The 18559-nt window shown below is 43.2% G+C and overlaps 1 protein-coding gene across 4 annotated transcripts in view; it reads right to left on the bottom strand.

Moving 5' to 3' along the window:
• Positions 1 to 308: 308 nt before the first annotated feature.
• PRICKLE1 (prickle planar cell polarity protein 1) overlaps positions 309 to 18559 on the bottom strand; it is a 65807-nt gene continuing 47556 nt past the window's right edge. Inside the window, exons 1-9 of one of the 4 annotated variants that reach the window (XM_041399081.1) lie at positions 15898 to 15927; positions 15517 to 15684; positions 9560 to 9738; positions 7190 to 7303; positions 6204 to 6341; positions 5507 to 5710; positions 4812 to 4998; positions 3809 to 4672; positions 309 to 2537 (exon numbers count right to left, since the gene is read on the bottom strand). In XM_041399081.1, the coding sequence (XP_041255015.1) occupies positions 1681 to 2537; positions 3809 to 4672; positions 4812 to 4998; positions 5507 to 5710; positions 6204 to 6341; positions 7190 to 7303; positions 9560 to 9691 (2496 nt within the window). In that variant the 5' untranslated portion in view covers positions 9692 to 9738; positions 15517 to 15684; positions 15898 to 15927 and the 3' untranslated portion in view covers positions 309 to 1680. Of the gene's footprint in view, positions 2538 to 3808; positions 4673 to 4811; positions 4999 to 5506; positions 5711 to 6203; positions 6342 to 7189; positions 7304 to 9559; positions 9739 to 15079; positions 15302 to 15516; positions 15870 to 15897; positions 15928 to 18559 lie in introns of those variants that run through there. The other 3 variants (XM_041399079.1, XM_041399082.1, XM_041399080.1) reach the window with 3 other exon arrangements.

Below are 18559 nucleotides of genomic sequence, written 5' to 3'. Positions count from 1 at the left end.
GACACTTCTTACCAAAAAAGCCTGGGAAATGGAACTATCTTCATTAGTGGATGTCACTGTTAAGAAATTCTTGCCCTTTATTTAAAACAGTGGAAGAAGTTTATTATAACTTTAAATAGCTCCTGCTCCATATCTGGAGTTCAAGGCACCTACTGTGATTACCTCCTACTTTATAGTTTTTGCCATCTTGCCTTCTAGAACCACTCAGTATCTCTCTTCCTTTAGGTAAGCAAACTTCAGAAATTATTTTTGGGGAAGGAGAGGGAGCAGTAATAAAAAAAATCCACGTCCACAGGAGTTGCATACTGGTTGTAATGATATATTCCAAGCTTGTGTGGTTTTTACATTTATATAGTTTACATTTTGCTTGACCCATAAATAATACTTGCAAGATTAAGAGGGCCATAGAGAGTATTTACATAGCCCCACCATGCATATAGAGCTTTTAATACCTAGTAGACAAAATTAAGCTGTTTTGCACTGAACATTTTTCAACTTAAACCCCCTGACTAAAATACAAGCAATATTTCATCCATAACACTGCTGTTAAATCCCTAACAAATCTAGTTTGATATTGTAACAAACTTCTTCAAATTCAGGGATATAAAAATATTCAGATTTTAAAATTTTAACTGTACAATATGTACATTAGTATTTGCACTGTTAAATTATGAATACATTTAAGCCTATGAAATACTACATTATAAATATCAACCTTTTTTGACTTAGAATTGCAGCTAATACATTTTAAAACCTGGATAATGCATGTGAAAAGACACAGTTCTGGAGCCTAATCCTTTAAGCCTGTATGAAAATATTTGTTATATAAGTAGATCCATTGACTTAAATGGGGTTACATGCCTGAGCAGAGGACTCCAGCAGTGGTACCTCTCTCACTGCTGAGAGGTGGAGGGCATGGCAGAAAAAACATCACCACTCATTGGCAGCTAAGTCCAATTCCAGAAGTTAAATTAATATCTTCCTTTAAACAGGCATGAAAAAAACCCCAAACCAAAACCAGCCACCTCACACTTTCTCAAAAAATTGTAGAGGAAAAACCATGAAAGTTAAATGTACAAAACATTCACTGCTGCTTTAGGATACATCAAGGCTTCAAGCATTTCAGCTCCCACATTATGGTTTTGCTTTCTTAAGGAGCATTTTCCCAAATAAAAAGAATCCAGTTTTTGTATGGAAACTTGAACAAGGAAGTGAGCTTTATCAGTGAAGAAAGGGCACAGTATAGAGCCTTCTTTTTCTTGGCAGCAAGAGGAAGAAGTCAAAGATCACCCTGTGTGTCTATAGCTATAGCACAGGACTGACATTTTTATTTATTCATTTTTGTTGAATCCTCTCTCTCAGATAATTCAGTGTAGGTGAATAGTGAACATAAAATAAAACGTCTACAAAAACTCTGTATTAAGAACTGCAGTAACAGTATTTTGACAGCTGAAACACAGTATGTAAACCTAGCAGTATCTGAGCAGATCATTTGGCATGGTGACATTTCTGCATGTTGCTTTTACAATGTAAACTCTGGCACGGTTATCATTTACAGTGGCAAAGCATTATGAACTTCAGCAACTTGCCTAAGTACAATTATTAATATAAAAAAGATGTGGTTCAAACTGTAGCTACAGAATTGACTGGTCCTCCCAATTAAGAAATACTAGTAATTAATTAAGATATAATACAATTTTTTCCTTTGTGTCCCCTCTTCTTCTTTGATTTGGTTGTCCTTTGTCCAAACTGAGAACTGGATAATGCAGTAGTTGGACCAGAAAGATCATCTGTATAGTATGGATATCTCAATGACCGTGGCTGTGGAATTGGCTGTCCTAGAAAATATCCTTCCTCTTCAGAATCAGATGATGAGGATGAAGTTGAACACCAGGAGTCATCTTCCTCACCATACAGTCCAAAGAACTTATCAACCACCTGATTCCGCAGTGCATAGTCAGACCTGGTATGGGCGTATTGTCCATACAGCTCTGCATTTTGAATATAGGCCCGAAGCTCACGCGAGCTTCTATTCTGAATAAATTTTTCATGATCCTGAGGGGAGTAATAACGGAATCTCTCTCTTGGAGAGCATCTTCTTTCTGCAGCCAAATTAAGTGCATTATCTGAACGAGACTTCCTACTTCTTCTGCGATGGTGAGAAGGCCGACTTCCACGCTCTTCAAAATGGTAAACACGCCTACGAGTCCTTTCACTCATGGGAGGCTGACGTATTTCAAGATTCTCATAGCTTCCATTATCAATAACATCATCTGAGAACTTCACTTGTTGTGGTCTAGACTGGGATTTAGATCGTCTCAGTACAGGCACATGCACTGGCTTTTCCTCTGGCAACGCTTTTTCCTGACACAACTCCGAGCTCAGGCTCTTCAAGGACTCAGTGCTCCGATGGAGCATTGAAGAATTCAGAGTTCCCATGTTGCTCATTTTCTCACAGTCCTCCACTTCCAGTTCTTGGAAAGTTTGCAAAGAGTAGAGAGATGGCTGTGGCTTGCCTTCTCCATCCATTGAAGCCCCTGTGGTGGGAATGGAGAAAGGAGGAAGAAGAAAATGAGAGGAGTACCAAAGAGACAAATATTATAACAAAACATGAAACATTTCTTGTCACCAAGTGTTTTTTTGAACTATTACCAAAAACACTCCCTTCATAGTACAATAAGCTTTGTTTTGATTTAAAACATTTAACTATTAAGGCTGATAACCAAAGAATTAGCTATCATGAGGACATCAAGAGCAGAAGTTCAATGGGTCGAGAATTTTGAAACATATATACAGGTACGCCATTTAAGAAAAAAGGATTACTTAAAATTATTCTGCAGTCTATGCTTGCCATTCTTAAGGCTAAAATATTTCACGTTTCTAGTGTTGCCAAATTAATGTTCCAGCTGTTGCAACAGGGAAGCCAAGCTTACTGCCTTGCAAAGAAGGATCCTTACTATCAAAAATCATGAAAAGTGTCACGTGCCCTGTGATGGTCCCAGGTGCAATACCTCCAGTGCCTCCTCCTCCCATGCCCCCTGAACCAAGCTCCCCTCCTCAGTTCCTTCACTGCTGCTTGGCAAATGCAGCCAGCCTGTGGCTGGGCCTCAGCTAGACAAGTAGCTGCCGTAATTCGGGTTACAGGAGGGAAAGAAAGGAGACGACGACTGGACAAATGGGTCTTAACTGCCAAGTTTGGGCTTTTTGTACAAAAATAAGGAAAGAATGTTAGTGCACACTTTATCCCTTTGGGGGATAAAGTCATGTTTGACAAGGAGGTTCACAAAAGTGCATTATCAGTTTCCCTTTAGTCAGTGGGGAAAAATAAATCTCACAAACCTAATTGCCTAAGGCTAAGAAATTTACCATCCTTTCAGATTTTTTCTACGTATTTTTACAAGCAAATCAGGAAGTTATCTAAAGTGCTTTGTAGATTATCTTTAACATCATCCTAATATATAATGCAACTTCTTATACATAAGGTATGGAAAAATAGTAATTTGCTTAAAACAGTGGTTTGTATATAACAAATGTGTAGTGGAAGACTGTTCTTATTCTGTTTAACATCATTGCTTAAAGCAAAAAAAAGAGAATTCAAAAGGAGAAGAATCTAATAAGATTTAAGTAACAGAAACATATCCTGTAAAAGATTACGGGCGTGATAAAAGCTGTTGCCTACTTTACATGCATCTCTTGATACTAAAGCTTTTTAGAAATCACTAAAATGAAAAATTTTCCTACAAAATACTCCAACACACATGCTTTTGTTGACCTCTCCATCAAAACCAGTAACTGATTTCCCCATTACCTGTTATGTTAGACAAAGCCAAGGAATCCATTGAGTCTCGAACACTTTGTTCTTGCTGTTTCAGGTCAGACAAACATTCAAGTGAACCTCCATACCACGGTGCTTGGTCGTGTTTGTATCCTGAGGCCCCATGTTCCATGTCTAGCTCCTGGATTTTCCTGCTGCTGGCAGGGCCTGGGTGGCTGCCATATGCAGAGTCTCCCAAACCATCTTGTGACTGGGCCCAGTACATGTCTGACTGATACTTCTTACTTGCTAGGCTTGGATTATTTTTTTTCAAGTCCAACTTGCTCTTGACCATGCTATCAGAAATCCAGTGTTCACTTGATCTAATGTCTACTTCAGTGGGTTGCTGGAAGAGGCTTTTATCACCAAACTTCAGAAGAAGTTGGGTCATGTAGTCTTCATGTTCAGCCCATTCTTCAGGGTCCTCAGGCATTTCTTGCTCTGCTCTTCCTTTCCAGAAGTCTTCATTAACAAAGCCTGCCTCTTCCCTTGAAAGGCTTAAATCATCCAGCTTACGAGAAAGAGTATCATCAGCATTGTCTGAAAGGCCAGGAAATTTGTAATTGAGGGCCGGCGACAGGAGCAGAGACTGGCGGCACTGGTCGGCTGAGCGGCTGCTTTTTCCCATGCGGACGCTCCTCCTGGAATCTCTGGATCGAGCAGACTGAAACGCAGAATCAGAAGAGTCGGAGGCGTGAACATCCTCTCCCAGGCTGCAGGTTTTTGAACAGTAAATCTGCCCTTGCTTTGGAAGGAAAGGGCAGCCAAGCAAAGAGGTCTTGCACTGAGCACAAGAAAAGCAAGTTTCTGTGGCATGCCAGTGCTGTCCATCATAGGTCATCTGAGCGTGGTCAACACCTGGAAAGAGAGAAAAAGCAATGCTCTGGGTCTCTCTAAAAAATTACTTGCGGAATTCATACTTCTGGAATGTGAAATAATTTCATAAATTGGCTTTCCCTTAATTTGTAAGTTTAATGCTTAAAAAGGACACACTTACCAATGTGTTCCCCACAGGTCTCACAGTATTCTGCATAGAGAGATTCAAAACAGTTACAGCAGAACGGCCGCCCATCCTTCATGATGTACCTCTGTCCACCCAGGATTGTTTCACACTCGAGGCAACAGAAGTGTTTCATGTGCCAGTGGCGACCTTCAGCTTCTGTGCACTCATCAGCAAAAATTATCTTTTCAGGGAGAAAAAGGATACTTATAGTTAAGTGGCCTAAACCTCATCTTGGGAGTTAGAGCACATAAAATATCCTAACTCTGCAGTTCACACGCAAAATTTATTTTCATTTTGCTCCCTTTTGAATACAAAGATAGAAACACAATCTCCCACAACAGAAATAAAAAGAAAGAAAAACAGTACATTCCAAAGCCACAAAAAAAGGGGAACCTAATGTCGGAACTCAACCATTACAGAAGCTTCTATAAGGATAATAATTCATAATATTTGAGAATGTTCAATTCTAAACACAAACAGGTGTTTTCTTTCTAAATACCATCTTATTGCTTGTTATATTTTCAGTTTGACAAGAAATTAAATATCCCTCAGCATTCAAACACATCTATGCAGCAGAGTCCTGACTTCTAGAGTGACTGCATCTGGAGTTCAGAATTTCTGAAGTGATGCAGTTTGTCAACTGAACAACAGGAATATAGCTTGGCTGTAAAATGTGAATTATTATTTACCTCATCGCAGGCTGAACATCGAGGTTTGAGAAGCTCAGCATGGTGTCTGCCACAGTGAATTTTTCCATCTTGGTAGAAGTAGATAAGGTCAACAAGAAGCTCGTTGCATGTGAAGCACACAAAACAGGAGGGATGCCAGCACACACCAGGCCCAGCTCTTGAGGCAAAAACTGCAACTTCACCGCCATTGACTTTTGTACCGCACTAGGAACAAACACACCAGAACGTGAACACATATCCTATCCAAAACTACTAGCTTCTTGCATTTAAACTAAGTTAAAACACAAAATCCAATATGAGATTTTATCCCAAAATTCTGACAATAGGAAGAAAAGTATCAGTTTTGGTCTAGATGAACTGCATCTCAATGAACCTTCTGCAAATATAAGTTTACTTTATACAAAATAACATTTTAAAGCGTATGTCTGCTTTTACTTTAATATGAGTCAGCATTAGGGGTTTTTTTTGAGTAGGAAATATATCAAAGACTCAGTTCATTCCCGGTAGTATCAAAGGTTATATTTTGCTTAAGCAAACACTACCTTCTTTCTTCTTCCATGCAGCTTCAAAAATAATCTTTTGTTGTTGTTGTTTTCAGACATAGACAGAGGTAAGTTTAAATTTTAATACTGAGATATTAAAACCATAGTTTTACATTATTCAGCCCTGTAGCTAGCCTATGGCAGCAGTATGTTACCTGCTCACAAACAGCATGCATCACTGCTCTGGAGAGTAGTTTAATAGTGCCTCGTCCCAGTGCCTCCTTTTTGCGCTGAGAACTGAACATCTGCAGCTCCTTCTTTTCCTCCTCACTTAACGACTGGCAGTATCTCACCTTCCAGTGAAAACACAGGAGAACTTATATTAGAGACTGAGCTTCTAATGGAACAGATGAGTAAGTAAGTGCATATATGCAAGGAATTCATCAGGCATGCTGCCAATTATAATTAAACTCCTGCTTGCCTTCTCTACCATCTTAATATTTAGTTAATATGGCATAACACAAAAATAGTACGGAGAGAGCTTGTTTTGTTTTTTTTTTTCATTACAGGAAAAAACTCACCACGCTAAACTGAGGAGTTGTTTAAGCAAGAGAAAGATTTTTAGAAGCTAGCCCAAAGTCTGCTGCTAACCTAAAATAACGGAATGAACTTAAATCAGCCATAATATTGTCCTTTAGATTTATGGTTAAGTGCCCACAACTAAGTGTTGCAGTATACACAAGACCTTAAGTACTGACACCCCCGCCCCTTTCCTTACAAAGAGCTTGTTTGTTATTTCCACTTCTACCCCAAATTACACTGCATAACTGAGATGCAAACCTTTTACTATCACAAAGCATCCTTTTTGTGCGCCACAATGCAATTCCAGGAATTTGTAGGTTCCTGGTAATTGGTGGGTGGCTGCAAACACTATAAAACCAACTTGTGTTAAGTTTATTGCAGTGACACCAGCCTCCCTAACAAGCAAAGGCAGTGTCCTTCCAGACAGCTCTTATCTGCACACAAGCCAAGCGGACAGCTGAACAATGGACTCAGTGTACACACCGTACTGCTTTATGGCTCAGATGCCACTGCAGGCCATGGTTTAGGCTTGTAATAAATACACAGGCAGGTAATTCGCCACGGAAAAGCTGCCAGGGAGACCCAAGCCCTGACAGTTCATCCTAAATTCTGTATTTACCTCGTTATCGTGGGGTGGCAGCTGATAGAGAAGTTGTTTAATCCGGTGTTTCTCTCCAGGGCTGTTAACGTAAGGGACCTTCTCCTCTGGCAAGCAGGCAAAATACAGCTGGACCTGACCAGGAGAAATGCAGAGTTCAGACCCAGAGACACACAGCCCTAAGCACTGCCAGTGTCCTTTGGCTACTGTTTTATCTCAGGTCTCATTTACTAAGGAAGAAGAGGTCATGCTACATTACACTGTGACAGGGTTTGTGCTGAAAATACAAGACCCAGATGAACCAGCTCAGCAAACCTGAATTCTCTGATAAAACTAGCACCCAGCTGCTGAATTGCTTTTCTGGAATGCAATTTGCAGTGACAATTAGGGGGGTATCATAAATTATGCACATTTAATGTTCTCATTATTCCCACCCCCTTCAGGGCTGGTCAACAACTCCATGGAAATTCTAAGTTTCCCTCTGCAATTTACCACACAAGGCACGAAGCTTTCCAGAAAACAGCCACTATATAAACAAATTTAATTTGCTCTCTGCATTTTACACATTGTTGAGACAAAAGCTGTTCTGTAGTCTCCTGCTGATCAGGTTCACCCAAAGCATCAGCTTTCATTACTTCCATGTGGGCTTTGGTAAGAAGGTGGAAACATCCTTCCCTTGGGAGGAGGCTGGATCCAGCCACATTTCAATCAAATGCAAATTAACCAGGAAATTTTCACAGGATGAACGTTTTTGTATCAGTCTTCACTCTTTTTTTTTTTTTTCAAAAGAATATTATGACAGGAAAGCTGTAATGAACACTATGACAAAGCCCAATGGCAAAAAATATTTTTGTGGAACAGCTACAGATTTATTGTTTTTCCTATGCAGTTTCCAGCTTGTCACGAGGCCTGGGGCTGTAAGAGCTGACTATTGGCAAAAATATTACTTGCCATACAGATTTAAATAATGCTCAGGTCAAGAGCTTGTTACTGTGCAAGACAGATGAAAAAAAGGCATTAATCAGTCACTTAAGTCAGGAAGCAATCAAAATTATGAGAGACAGGTAGTACAAGCAATACAAAGTTATGAGAGATTTGCTCTTCATTTAACCAAAATCTAAACAACTGAAGTCTACTATAAGCCCACTTGCTACTGACTATATTTCAGGATGCTCCAGGAGAAGATAACATGCAGCAATAAGTGAAGCTTTAAAAATAGCTTATGCCCTTTTCTCAAGTTTATTGCACTGTTCTCAAAATAAGTAATCCTTCTGGGGGAAAAATCCTCCCATCTTTGGTGAGTTTGGGCTAGCTGGGATTATGAGGATATTTTAGGGCATTTAATTGTTCTGGCAAAATGTTAGCTCACTGTTTGCCTTAAGGTCTGATTCATCAGGATTCTTATAGATGCTTAAGTAAGTGATAAAAAGAGTTGCCCTAAAAATAGCCTGTTATTTGCAATTTCTGCTGACTTGTTACTTTACTCATTATTAAGAAAATCTCTGCATTGCAAAAAAGAGACATCTTCTGCACTTTTTTAAAATATGGACTGTATAAGCTTGCCAGGATCGCTCTGCCTCCTTTAGCAGATGCTGCAAAGCCACCCTGGCCATTTAACACTGAAGTCTTGAGTTCTGAATATTACTGAGTACACCGCTTCAGCACAGATGCAAAATCATCAATACCATGAATGAATACCATGAGCAGCTCATTCTTGTCTCCCAAAGCAACTTGGTCATCAATACGTTCACTTATATTGCCATTGCCACGTGATGTTACGCAAAAAAGAGGACTGAAAAGAGGGGAGAGGACAGCCCAACCAAGCCACAAGTGTCAGCTCCAGACACCATGCAAGAGGAATCCTGGCATGAACAAATGGCAGCCGTACAACTATTTAAACAAGCGTGAAATACATTATTACCTGTCACAGTGACTGAACACTTTCATTTATATGTGCTGCCGTACCATCCATATTCTAGATGTCAAATGCCTAATTATTTGAAGAGTCATACAAGTGCAGTGAAATATTTGGCCAGGGAGCACAATGTCATGAGGTATGCCATGAGCTTTAATTTAACCTAATAACTTCTTTCAAAAAGAAAGCAAGCTTCCATGCTGCTTTTACTTGGCAATACATACCTCTGCAGCATATACTTTTTGAAAAAGCTTGACTGGGAACTTTTTTGGAACATAAAACTCCTCAGGGCTGAGATCTTTAAGCTCCCTACACACAGCCCCATTGGACAGGAAACACAAAAGAAGTGAAAAGTTCTACAGGAATTAAAGTTTTAGACACTATAAGAATTTAATTAGACCTACAGAGGCAGCATATCACTCTCTCAGACAGTTCTTATGAGGCTTATTTTTAAAATGCAGAAACATGGTTGGTACCTGCTCTGGTCTGAGGCCCGGGGGGACCCAGGCATATTCCTCCAAGGCACAGCCAGAGTCATCGTCAGAGGTTGAGCTTCGCTGACACCCAAAAATGAGGTTATTGGCTTTGGGCTCCATCTCCAATGGCATAAGTGTGAAGTGTTAAATATTTCAGCTGCAGCTCATCAAGCAGTGATCTGGAGAAAAAGATTAACAGAGTTTTAATAGATTTGAACATGAACAACTAATTATCAGTGTAAATGATCTTACAATGGTTTAGTATTCCTTGTGTTGCCCAGAACAATAAATTAGTGATGCTTCATGACAACTTGCTACAAGCAATTAAAAGTGCTCAAAAAAGTTATGAAAATAAAACTATTGAAGAAAAAAAAATCCCAGAAACCTAGGCTCAGATTACCACTTTTGGCAACCACAAAATATTTCAGTATTAACACTTGTCACCTTTTACAGTTCTGCTTGTTTCACATCACAGCATACATATATTTAGGTAAATCTAGGAAAGACTCATTGAGCAGGTACTAACAACAGGAATGACACAAGCTCTTCCTGAAGTCATTACAACCACTAACCTAGTAAAACAAGACATGACAACCACTTGTCAAAAACTAAAGAAATTATTGGGGAAAGATGGTTGTGCAAGTAGCATCCTGTTGTTCACAAGGCAGGCACAGAGCAAGAGCATCTGTTGGGTTCCTCTGAGAACTCTGGTAGAGCTGTATGGGAGCGGAAGGGCGTTGGTCCTGTTAAATATCTGAAATCCAATTATGCCAGATTAGTCTGTAAAATGCATAATGATTGTTCTGTCAATTTAAAACCCTACAGGGAGATGATTTTGTTGATTCATGAAGCCTGCAAAGCTTAGTATCAGTGGGATTGTTTTGAGTCACAATTGGCAAAGACGGCTCTCACCAAGATCCGAAGCAGTCTGCAGTAAAAAGCGCAACAAGATATACGTCTTGTATTAATTCTAGCAGAAGTTCTTAGGCATTTCAGTGAAATACAGATAACCAAAAGCACAGAGGATTAGTCCTAACACAACAGATACCCTGACCTCTTGGGGCAGGGACAAGCTTGCTCATACAGTACGACCTTACGTGTGAGTGTTGCCTTCCCTCTTTTAGGACATTCTTTCACCTGTTCATCTAAACACAGATCCAATTTTGTCAGCGCTACATCCGAGCTGTAGAAAATTTTGATCGCCTTTGATAAACCTTGCTGGTGGGTCTAACAAGAAGAGCAATCTAAAAACTTCTGCCGGGTCCTACATGACATTTCCAGTCTCATCACCACTGTTTGGGAGAAAATAAATTGCTCCTAGATCACAGGCAGAAGATTTAAGACTGCTTACCCAAATATTCTGCTGGTTACTCAACAGGAGTTTCTCCTTCAAGCGGAAGGCACTGGTTAGTGCCAGGTTCTGATAACTCAGCACATAAACCCAAACCTGCTTCATAAAAAGTAGGCATATGCATCCAAAAGCTACAAACTCAGAGAAATTATAATATCCAGTATACAGTCTTATCTAGCCCTATTTTCAAGATGTCTATACATTCCCACAGCCCATAAAAAGAGGTGGCATCACTTAACTCTTCCACTGGGCTAGTGCTCCAAAAAATGAAGTTGTTTAACTTTACTTCAAAAACTTCTGGTGCAAAAACATACACACTATTTTTGGTGCACTGCTAAGATGCCAAGACACTTCATAGCTGCACTGTAATAGAAGATTAATTTAATATTTGATGGGGCAAGCAAACCTGCCAACTTCCCCCCTGAGAATGGGCTATTTCTGGAAAGCTGGTGAGCTGTCAGGCACATGTCTGAAATCTTCCTCAAGTTGAACGACTAAAGGTTAGCACAACAGCTTCTGAGCTTAACATCACCATATTACAGTCCTTCTCAAGGAAGGTAAGTATAATCAAACTCAATCCTAAAAGCTCAATCCTATATATGTAAAGCAGAAAGACAGGCTTCCTACTGTATCCCTTGAATTAGATGCTCTCAGAAACAAATGATAAGACAAGGAATACATAACTGTTTTCCCTTCCCACTTATGGGTGGAAGTAAAGTAATGCATCAAGTATGTTTTTGTTATTGCTTGCATAAAACTGGGATGCAAGGAAGGAGGGACAGGGGAATGAATAATGTGATGCAGTTAGGAAGTCACTCTAGGAAAAAAAGGCAACAGTGTTCACTGTTGCTGATGGATAGGGATGCTCAGTTTGGCAGCTTGTGTCACATCATCTATATCCAAGTAATTCTTAAATATAAAGTCACTAGGAATATTGAGAAGGTGAATTCCTTCCAAGATGACTTTAGCAGCAGATGAACTATTTTACCATTTCCTTTTAGAAAGGGGCAGATGCCTGGTTTGCAATAACATGCCACTCACTGACACCTCAGTTGGTATTTCAAATTCTTAGGGCATTGCAAGAACTCATATTGGTCAAATGGTCCCTTTTCAAGAACTGACTTCTGCCCAATCTCCCAGGAATAAAAGGAGTCAACAGGTTAAACATCTTTGACAATATTTCATTAGGCATCATGACCTCAACCACATCCCACAGGAAGCAGATTTGAAACATAATTTAGGCAAAGAGACAGGTACAGCTCTGGCAGTGCCTGGGCACTTGAGCAGAGTGTACTCCTGCCTTGTTCTCACAACACCCAACACTCACACCAAGTAACTGAGCAATTGCTTCATACTGATTGTTCAAAACCCTCTCTCCACAAGATTAACTTCTCCAACTTCTCTTGAAAGACAAGGAAACAACACAAAATCTGAATGCATGATGACTTATTAACTTTTCTGAGTATTTTGAACACTGAGGCTACATACTACTCCCACAATGAACAAAGCAGCACTGGGCAATGTCAGGATCGTAAGCACAGCAAAGGTACAGAAGTGTAGGAGTGTTGCCTAATTCCTAAGGAAGACAAGGCACTGGTAAGAGAGAGACAAGGCTGCTTTTCTGCAGAGACAGGCCCTGCCTGGGCCTCCTCTGACACATCCATTTCAGAAAGCACACACACCAGCTCCAACAAGAGGAAACCACAGAACCGCAGGTCCAGTTTCCACTCAATACAGGGCAGTATGAAAGTTTGGCTGATAGAGAATAAAAGAAAAATACATCTTACTTCCACATGTAAAATGCAACTTTACAGTCAGGGTTCTCCTCCCCAGGTAAATTGATTAGAAGTGTTCAAAGCAAGGTCCACAAATCTCAATGAACTGAGATTAGGACAGCTCAAAGGACATAATTCACTTTAAAAGAAAAATGCTCCTATTGGATGAATGTGAAGCTGGCTATAAAATGATTGACAACACACCACATATAAATACAGCCACATCATAAATACTGTGGGGTTGCAGAGAAGAAGGTTTCTAATCCAGCCTATCTTAACAGCAGGCTATCTGAAGAACTATTTTAGCAATTTCTTGTTTAGGAGTTCTTCTTCCTCTCCTGTTCAAGTGTAATTTGGTTTGCATTTTAAAACTACAGGGTTCTTCCTCCCTGCCCCCCAGCCTCACTCATCCTTCAAAGTGATCTGTTTAAAATGATTACATTCTAAGGAGGATTCAAATGAATATAAACAACAGCTGAAAAAATAAGTGCTTTCCAAGGGATGACTAGAACGGTGGTCTTTCTACTCCTGCCATGACACCTACCAAACACAGCAAGGATGTGTTGTTTTGCTTTGCTTTCCTAAAGACCATGGAACATTTTGAGGTTTCAGCTCTGTTCCAATACTGCCTCTCAAAAAAGGCTTTATAGGAGGCTTTTTACTGGCAGGTTGACAACTATGAATAACATAATTGAGTTACACAGCTAAATTTGATTTGAAAAGAAAAGCAATTACTGTGTTTTCCACTGATGAATTAAAACAGTCATATGACAAATTCCTTAGAGGCAAAGACAAACTACACTCCTAATTACAAAGCTATGGGTACACAAAATACTGGGATATCAAACTTAGAACAAAGCTGTTGCTGAAGCCCATATGAAGGTTATCCCCATGTTAGGATTTCCAGCTCACTGATTATGTTCCCCCTGACCAGATAGAAGAGGTCACGATTTGTAAGCAAAGTTAGACAAACATCTCCTTGCCCACCCCCTGCTGCTTTACTCTGTCCTGCAGGGCAAATTGTTTTAACAACTTTTTTGTTAGAAGGCTTGTTAACAAGGCTATAGGGGATACAAGATGCATATCACATGCATCCATTCACAATGAAGGCTCAACGACTCAAGATTAGCGTGGTCAGCCCATTCACCTGCTTATTTAATCTCTGGTGCAAGATAACTACATTAGAAGAGGAAGGGCACAATATAACAACAATAAACCACCATAAAGTAACTATTAATAATTCAAAGCCTACTTCTAATGTGTATTATGCACATGATCAGGAAGTCCCATTCCCTAGCTACAGTACAAATAACAGAGCTAGGCGAGCTCTATAGCTCTCTGTGTGGGAAATCCGGATGCAGAGCTGATCAGCACCAGCACACAGCTGCTGGGTCCTTTTGAGTAATGAACTACCCAGAGCAGTCGGGAAGGAATAGAGCCAGTCTACTTGTTTATTCAAAAGACATTCATTCTAGATGGACCCTAGAAGAACTGTTTTCCTTTTTTTTAGTCAATATACAAGGACCAAAGAGGAGTTAACTACTTTCTTCCTCTAGCATCCTAGTGCCAAGACCACTTTTCCAGCTGGAAGTCAGACGATCCTTCTCACGGTATTTTCTTTTGACGAGCCACAAAGCAAAGGCAGGCTACCTGCATTTAGCAAAAGGAGAAAGCCCCGTGACAAAGCATCGCCCCATGCCAACACATCTGATTTGGCCGTGTTATCCTTGGCTCTGCACATCGCTGATAGGAACTCAAGCATACACGGCAGTGAGGCAAGACCCAAACCTCCAGCCGAGAAAGAGGTATTCTCACGGATGCTCCCCCTCTCTCCTTAAAAGGGTGTACAGATTTAGAAAGAAGGAAATCTTGCCTTTTACAGTCTCCCATTGATTTTTAAAATTCTATTTTAAACAGCAGCCAGACTTTACTCCAATGTACACATATACTCAGGTTTCACCCCATCACCTGTTGGCTGTCGAACAACACCCTTCTTTGTTAGGGCTCACAGCCCTCATTTGAGACAAGTTTCCAGAGAAAACACTTGAAGAAAGCGTTCAATAAGTCACAAGACAGGAATGGTAAAAAAATAGAAAAGTAAAAATATTCCGCGCCCAAGCCCCGTACACCCTGACAGCCCCGCGCCCCATCTCGGAGGAGCCGGGACGGTGCCTTCCTCAGCAGGCAGAGATCCCTGAAGGACAGGTGGGAGGTTTCCATCCTGACCAAGTTTCAGAGACGTTAAGGTGGGTCAGAGGCACCCCCAGTCCCCGGGTCCCCTCGCTCTGGAGCCGGATGCGCAAAGGCACCCGCAGCTACGGACACCCGCCGTCTGCGCTGCCGCTCCGGGGGAGCTGCCGCGAGGGAGAGCGGATGCGAGTCACCGCAAATTACCTCTGTGCGACACCGAACAGCGGCCAGGCTGCTGGCGGAGCCGGGGAGGCGGAGGCGATGCCGGCTGCAGACCCGACCCCGCGCCGCGGCAGCCTCACACCGAGCTCGGGGCTGCCGCACACCCGGACCGACTCCCGGCCCCGGCAGAGCGGCCAGCGCCAGGCACGGCCCCGCCGAGCAAGGGGCAGCGGGGGCTGCTCCAGCCCTGTCCCTGCCGGGCGGCGCCACGGCTTCCTTTCCCCGTCCTGCCTGCTGGGAGCGCAGCGGGACAGATCCCTGCGCCGCCCCCGACCCCTCCCGCGGGGCGGCGGGCCGGGGGCCGGGGAGGGAGCAGCGCCCCAGCGCTCCTCCCCGAACTCGCCCCGGAGCGGCACCGGCACCGGCACCGGCAGCCTCCCGCCGACGCCCGGGGCACCCCCGACCCCCGCTCCCCTCACCTCTCCTCCGTCCGGCGGCGGGAGGAATCGCTCCCACCAGCGATCTTCCTTCGAAGTGCTGCCCAAGGCGGGGGAAGGAGTGCGGGAAGGGGGAGCGTCTCCTGCCACCGCCCCCGAGGCAGGAAGGGTCGCCGTCCCGGCCGCCTACCCACCCAGAGGACCGAGCGCCTGCAGAAGCAATAAATTCTGCGCTCAGGACACGACGGACACACGGTTTGGCCACAGTGCTTTTGTTCGTGTTTACGCCCGAAATAGATTTCCCACCCCACCCTGGACGCGCTCCGGGCTGACCCGGCCCGGCCCCCGGACGGGAAGGACTCGGTTCAGAACGGGAAAACATTTGTTCTAGGTCTCTGTACGCGAATAATAAAAATAATAAACCCTATCTGAAGGCGAGGATCGCAGAGAGCAGCCGTCCATCACTGCCTCCCTTGGCACATTCCAGGTGGGAAAGAGGCGTCCGAGCCCCAGCTTACGCACAGAGAAGCAGCACCGGGGCATTTTCTAAGAGGCTGCCAGCCCCCGCTTTTACCACTTCCCCCAACCCCGTAGGCATAAAAAGCCCCGAGAGGCGGGTGCTCCGGCTTCAAAGGCAGGCGGACGGCTCCCCCCCGGCACCGCCAATGTAACCGTGAACACCGCGGTCAAATTTCCTCTTCCCTGCCGCTCTTTGTCTCCCTGGGGAAGTCATTATCAAAGGGAATTTATTCGCGCTGCATCTCGGGGTCAGAGCGGCAGCACACACGGCCCCACCGCTGCGAGGGGCAGCGCCGACCCAGCCCCGCATCCCGTCCCTCGCTCCCCGCGGAGCACCCGCAGCCGGGGGCGGCTTATCTGCCCGGGACTGCGACGGGGCACTTCTCAGACACTTATCGCTTCCCCCAGGAACCGAATTTGCATGGGTTTAAATTCACTTCTGTACATTTGAATGGCTCTGCCCGCAGTGCGCCGAAGGAAGCCGGTCCTGACGGGAACGGGAGCGGGCTGCGGTGCTCGGAGCAGCGTCCCTGTCCTCAGCACTGGCACCCGCTCCCCGCGGGCTGCCCCGACCCTGTGATGGCGAGCCGGGAGAAGCCTCCACAGCTCCTCCCGTGGGATGATTCCCCATCGCTAGCAGCAGGTAGCCAGACCGGCCGGCCGAGGGACCAGGACCAACGCCGGGCTAGCTGATCCCGGAGGCACGGCCCATCCCGGGCTAACGACGCTACACGCAGTCGATTCCCACCACGGTCCGAGGAGATGTGCCCAGAGACACGACCATTACACCTGGGACCGTGGGTAAATGCACGGGGCCCCGCGCAGCTCCAGCCACAGGGAATCAAAGCCGCAGTCTGTGGCTCCTGCGGCAGGAAAAAACCTGCTAAACTCCAGCAAACTAACCAGCTCCCATCCTTCCACACCCCATTTCACTTCCATAAGCAGTTTCGCTGGTTGTACTGCTTCCATTCTTAAACAGCTCAGTCGTTTTGAGGTCAAAATTGGCGTATCGCTTGGATGAACTAGAGATTTTGTCAGAGCTTTTGTCTGTGCTGGCTTTACGAGATCCAGACTGTTCCTATTCTGTTTGTTGGACTGAGCAGACCCCATCTGGCGGCCAGCTGAACATCTGCCAGCTCCATTCATCATTAATCAAAAATGGAAATGTCAGGAATAATGTTTATTCTCCACCACTACATGACTGAATAAATACCAACAATTTGCATATATTGTCTACTCCTTTTCCAGAAGTGCCTGACATTTTCTCAGCAGCTCCCCACACTGAGGGCTCAACACCTCTGCAGAGCAAATTGCAAAAATGAGAATCTCCTTTGGGAACTGCTGCAGCACAACCAGCTCAATGGCTGCAGATAAGTTTGCAAAGTTTCATGACCAAGAGTCTACCGAAGCCAAAAAAGACATTTTCACTCGCTTTGCTGGAAAATCAAGCTGTCCCCCATTTTGCTAATGCATTCCTTGACACTGAAGTGTCGGAAGGTGTACAGAGATGGTTGGCTACATGGCTCTTATTTTTTTTCCTGAACTTTTGTGACTTGAGCACAGAAACTACTGTATTGTTCTGGACAATGCACTTATACACTACCAGGCCAAAACCAACCATTGTGATCTTCTAGTCTGAACGAATGTGGTCATGAGATTTTCCTACATTTCCTGTCTGCATGAACAAAATATTTGATCTTGATTTAAAAGTACGAGCAATGAAAAACCCACTACAACTTCTGTTAAATCCATCTAAAGCCCTTTTAAATTATTTCAGGTAGTAAATTATTTTACAGTATGTTATTTTTCCTTTTTTTTAATCTCAGATTGCTGTGTTTCTATGCTCAAACACTTGATTTCATGGTATCCTTGAACGTTAGGCTAAAGAAACAGCTATCATAACTCCCCTTAGGCATTTGCAAATTGTGAAAGTCATTCCTGAACTGCCTCCTTTGATTTCGGCTGCTTCCACAAGAACAAATGTATTGCTATGATTTCTTCTTTATTTTCACACAACAAATATGACAGCATACATACTCGTTATGTGAAGTGCAAACTATGCCACAGAAGTTGCCTTAAAAAAATAATGAAAGCTAAAAAGACAGGCACAAACTGACTCGCCCTTTACAACACATCCCACATTCTTGACTGCGTCTGGGTAGAGCTGATCCTTCAAACAACCAAATGCTTCAAGGGACCTGCAATGGAGATGGAACCTTTTGCTATAAGGTATCAGCACAAATTTAGTCTAGGTAACAACTTTCTTGTACTACTGACCAGGTCAGGGATATTGTCTGGCCTGTAAGAAATTTGCTGAGTTGTCAGTGTGGTTTCCCAGTTCCAAATTAGCCAGATCAGGGAACATCCCCTCAGATGACACCGGTAATTGCTACCTTTGTTGGAAGTCACAGAAGAGAGACCAAGCAGCGGAAAACAAATTAACCTCTTGTGCTTCAGAGGCAGCTTCTCCAGGTAGGACAGTGGCACAATACCCACCTCTCAAGCCTGATTAGTTCTGTGGATAAACAGAAGAGTTCACCACCTACGTCATCACCCTTTAATGATC

Source organism: Onychostruthus taczanowskii, unplaced genomic scaffold (assembly GCF_017590055.1).
Source record: "Onychostruthus taczanowskii isolate IOZ18803 unplaced genomic scaffold, ASM1759005v1 scaffold153, whole genome shotgun sequence".
NCBI lineage: Eukaryota > Metazoa > Chordata > Aves > Passeriformes > Passeridae > Onychostruthus > Onychostruthus taczanowskii.
Note: the sequence above shows the minus strand (reverse complement) of the source record. Positions and strands in the feature narration are given on the sequence as shown.